This window comes from Seriola lalandi, unplaced genomic scaffold, assembly GCF_002814215.2.
Source record: "Seriola lalandi dorsalis isolate HSWRI2012SDOR001 ecotype SW California unplaced genomic scaffold, Sedor1 jcf7180002054850, whole genome shotgun sequence".
Taxonomy (NCBI): domain Eukaryota; kingdom Metazoa; phylum Chordata; class Actinopteri; order Carangiformes; family Carangidae; genus Seriola; species Seriola lalandi.
In genome coordinates, this window is record NW_019525403.1 from 2900558 (window position 1) to 2905688 (window position 5131).

Here is a 5131-nt window from a genome sequence, read left to right on the forward strand (position 1 = left end):
TTCTGCTGCTAAAACACCAGCTTCCTGCAACAAGACGTACTCTGACATTCCTCAGTGTTTCACCTATAAACAGCTGCTCGGGACTCTCTGCATCAGAGTGAAGGTCAGCGGCTCAGATAGGGACAGAGTGAAAGCCTGACACATGATCCTGGAGTATTCTGTCTATTATCTAAACTCTCGCTCTTAAAAATAGCAGCAGTCACACACAGATATGTTCAAGCAGACGCAGAATAATAACGAACATAGTCATTCAGCAGATGAATCCCGCAGCATCACGACCGAAGCAGAACGTTACACGATGTTATCTGCTGCAGTCAAAGGTCCCCATGATATGTTTAAACTGCAGTCACACTCACTGAGCTGCGGATCACACACATATCAGGATGTGGTCTAGCTTAGCATGGAGGCTAATATATTGCATATAGTTTATTCTCATACATGTTCCTGGTGAGTACTGCAGAGCGATGCTGACACACCGGCATGGTGTAGCTGCAGAAATGTGGCAGTTATTAGGGTCAGCCTTGTAGCAGGACTTTATAATCCTCAGCTCTGTTTTAATTAATTACTAATTAACCTCTTTGACCCTGGAGGACCAGCTCCGGGTCAGTTTTCACAGGACAAATCCTCCTGTTTTATATTTCACTTAAAGTTTCCAACATGGGGCTGAAATATTAGGAAGAAAAGCACAAAATCATGAAGAGGTGATAATAATATATCCTCTTATGACATATATGGCAGCATCACTCTTCATATAGGGACATATATGTCATATTTTACATTCCTGTATGGGTTGTGATTGGACTGTCATTGTCCAATCAGATTCAGGTGTAAAGACATCGTCAGAATTCATGCTCGCAACTTCAGGGTCGCACACGGCGTGGGAGGTTTGAGCGTTGAGTTTTACATACAAGCTTCTGCTTCTCTATGTACACAGACACATCACAACACATGTACAAACTTTAATTTTTTTTGCAGATTTATTTTTGGTTGATTTACAGCTACAAACTTTACCACTATGCAAGCTAAAAGTCTTTTTGACCCTAATTTAAGCCCATACTCTGGGGGGTCAGATGTCAGATGGTTTATAGAAACACTGGAGAAAGTTTCATGAAGACCATTAACGAGGAGGTGATGATGATCAGACACTGAAACCGGTATGTGAATCCACACTAACCGGTGACCTGTGAAAAGCCTCACACAGAAAGCCTCACTCTCACCTTGAGTCTACCCTCCTCCCATTCACCCTCTCACCGTACACATGTTTATTGTGTACACAGGCTGACAGAGGGTGTGGTCGCTGTCAGACACCAGGCTGTATCATTAAAGAATTAACTCTAACCCTGGACACCTGCACAGGTACATACAAACACAGGAAGTGAGTGTTGTAGCTGCAGATTATGACCAGGTCTGGATCAGGATCAGGGCACAGAGACAGCAGTAATTACAGGAATTAGTCTCATCTTGTCTGGACTGAGGTGGAGCTCTAAATAAAACCTGCTCCTGGTGAACTCTGAACTCTCACATGATCTCCAGCTATGGGAAATACTTCTGCACCTTTTGTATAAATGATGGTGACTCATCATCATCATCATCATCAACTCCTTACCGTCACAACAGCAGTCACTGAGGTCTAAACTGTGGAGAACTTTTCTGTCTTCTCGCTCAGACTGAGCCTCCACCAAACTTCAGTGTATTTTCAGGCTATTTTAACCATGCCGCTGTAAAACTGTCACATTTATGTTCTAAATCTATTCAAAAAACACAAAGACTGTAAATCAGACTGTGAGCTGGTTCATTTTGCTACTTCTATGTCTACAAATAGATCAAATAAGTGCCTCAGTTCATTCCTTGATGACCTCTGTGAAAGACTTGTTCCCTCCCTCCTTGTTCTCTTCCAGTCACAGACTGGTTTCCATTACATCCCAGCAAGGCGTGGCACTCTCGGCCCCACAGAGGAATTCTTTTTCTCGTGGAGGTGGAGAGGTCATGACCTACAGTCACATGACCAGAGGTCAATGAATTCAGGATGTCTGACCATGTGTGCAGAGCGTTGGCAGAGATGGATCAGTCATCAGGTGTATTGAAATGAGGACACGAGTGATGTGGAGGAGAAGTTTTGGTCAGCTGCAGAAGACAAGGTTGACTCTGTTAGAGTGTTCAGATGTGAGATGAACTGTTTCGTAACTGTGTGGGTCTCAAGAAAGAAGTGTGTCAGAGTCAGAGTCGGAGACAGAGTCAGAGTCAGAGTCAGAGACAGAGTCAGAGACAGAGACAGTGACAGATTCAGAGTCAGAGACAAAGTCAGAGTCAGAGTCAGAGACAGAGTCAGAGACAGAGTCAGAGACAGAGTCAGAGACAGAGTCCGAGTCAGAGACAGAGTCAGAGTCAGAGTCAGAGTCAGAGACAGAGTCCGAGTCAGAGACAGAGACAGAGTCAGAGACAGAGTCAGAGTCAGAGACAGAGTCCGAGTCAGAGTCAGAGTCAGAGTCGGAGTCGGAGTCGGAGACGGAGACAGAGACAGAGCTAGAGTCCAAGTTCGAGTCCGAGTCCGAGATAGAGATAGAGATAGAGTCAGAGTCAGAGTCAGAGTCAGAGTCAGAGACAGAGACAGAGACAGAGACAGAGTCAGAGACAGAGTCAGAGACAGAGTCCGAGTCAGAGTCCGAGTTAGAGTCAGAGTCAGAGTCAGAGTCAGAGTCAGAGACAGAGTCCGAGTTAGAGTCAGAGTCAGAGACAGAGTCAGAGTCAGAGACAGAGTCCGAGTTAGAGTCAGAGTCAGAGACAGAGTCAGAGTCAGAGACAGAGTCCGAGTTAGAGTCAGAGTCAGAGACAGAGTCCGAGTCAGAGTTATAGTCAGAGTCAGAGTCCGAGTCCGAGTCACAGTTAGAGTTAGGGGTCAGGGGTATTTTAAGTGGTCTGAGGACATGTGGAGAGACGGGACGAGGTCTTTCCTCCATGGTGGAGTCACATTCTACCGCTCCACATCAGAGATCTGATTCACCTCGACCTTGAGGTGATATTCAAAAGTCAGAGCCCCCATGTGTGTAATCCTGACCCATCCCACCTACACACACGTGTTTACATTCAAACAAATGCACACAGCTCAAGAAACACAGATGGCAGCACATTGCTGAGCGATTACACACACGCATGCATGAACACACCCATTACACACAGCGCACACGGCCGGATGAGAGTGTGAAGTCGAAGTGTGTGTGTGTGTGTGTATTTGTTTTTGAGGTTCAGTCCTTTAACACAGCATAAACGAAAAGCTTCTTATTTTGAGCTCAGATAGAAAACTGGGTCGTGGTGTGGCCCCTGGCCCTGGCAGTGAAATGCCCTTGGGGCCTCGCTTTAGAGAGGATATATATACGCGTTTCAGCCATGTGTGTGTACTTGGCAATGCTGTGTAACCAGAGCTTATTATCCCTGTGGTGTGAGGGGGGGCTGTGAGGAGGGGTCTGCTGCACACAACAACACAGGACACCCACAGAGTCAGAGTGGGAACACACACACATGCCGCTGCTCCGTCAGTGAGGGGATGAAGTGATCAGCATAATCACTGTTTTGGAAGAGTCACAATTACAGGCTGCAGCACTGTAGTCTGTCCTGTGTGTGTGTGTAACTATACCTGTACGCCTCACTGACAGACAACGACGTGACCGAACCACCTTAAGAGGCTGCGCTCACTAAACCATCACCAACTTCCTGCTGGTCTGGCACCGAGTCCAGAGTCAGATTCAACCTGATGTAAAGATGACACCGCCCTCAGCTCCCTTCTCACTGTGACACTCCCCACACCCACCACATGGATGTATGTCCTGAAAATGTTCTGGGGGGGGGGGGGGGGGGGGCTTCATCAGGATTTGCAGTCAGAATTTTGTCTCTGCGGCAGTGTGAATGAAAAGTGGTTTATACAGGACTGGTCTCAGTCTGCAGTTGGTCTAATGCAAACTGGACATTGGGGGGTTCATACAGGACTGCAGTATTAGAAGTGTGTGTGTGTGTGTGTGTGTGTGTGTGTGTGTAAGATCACACACACACACACACACACACACACACACACACACGCAGACAAAGCTCTCTCTCCAGTTCAGTTCTCATATACATGCCGTTAACCGCCTCTGCCTCTATAGGCTCTCTGTCCGTCTTCGTGACGTCACAGCTACGCACAGTTCTCTCCGCTCGCTAATTAGCCGCCGCCGTCCCTCCCTCCTACTAGGTAACTTGTGGAGAGTTTCGGGCGGAGTCGGGGAACGGACGGTTTATATTCGGGAGCCTTCCTGCAGCAGCAGCTGGATACCTCTGCGACTTGCTGGACGCGGTAGACGCACGGAGGGGAGTTCCGCCGAACACACACCGCAGGACCGCGTTAACGGGAGTAAGTCACGATGCCTTCGAACAAAGACGACGGCGGTTGGAAGAAGTTCCTGTGGGACTCGGAGAAGGGGGAGCTGCTCGGTCGTACCGGGAGCAGCTGGTGTAAGTATCCTCACCTATCTGCCCCGGTTGGCAAAAATTTCACTGCAGCGGGAGCGCGCGCGCGCGGCGGTCCCCTTGTGTTTCTTGCCACCTGTTAGATTTGACTTTGCCGCACCTGGAGAGAAACCGGTTCATTTTAATGTGTAAACACCGAATAAACGGCCAGGTGAGAGCCGCTGCCTGTGACGTGTCAGAGCCGCACAGTAACCGGCTCCAGGTGTGTGTGTGTGTGTGTGTGCGCGCGCGCGTGTGTGTGATTGTACATGCAAAGAGTGTAGCCGCTGCGGTGCAGAGACGCGGCGGGAAGCGGCTGCTTCGCTTGTTGTTAGGGAAACGTCAAGGTGTGTGTGTGTGTGTGTGTCAGTTTGGGAAGCGGGAAGGCGAAGGGGTTAAAAATGCATCATAGTCCAAGGTGAATCAAGGTGATCGGGCCCACGCGGAGGCGGGGCTATCGATCCGTGTCGGGTTCGTGTGCTCAGGTGTCACTGTGATCTAACCGGCGATACACTGATTAACTGCCGCGACCTTTCTTCTCCTGTTCCCCAGCGCCACTGCGCATGTCCTTGTCTCTCTCCTCAATGTCAAACGGCCCCCGGTCCCGTCCGGACTTTGACACCTGGGTTAAATGTTGTCTCAGTGACTGTGTGCG

At 48.8% G+C, this 5131-nt stretch overlaps 1 protein-coding gene across 1 annotated transcript in view; it reads left to right on the forward strand.

Moving 5' to 3' along the window:
- Positions 1-4284: 4284 nt before the first annotated feature.
- Positions 4285-5131, forward strand: part of atp1b1b (ATPase Na+/K+ transporting subunit beta 1b) — a 4604-nt gene continuing 3757 nt past the window's right edge. The window contains exon 1 of the mRNA XM_023426906.2: positions 4285-4482. Coding sequence (XP_023282674.1) covers positions 4392-4482 — 91 coding nt within the window. The 5' untranslated portion in view covers positions 4285-4391. The remainder of the gene's footprint in view (positions 4483-5131) is intronic.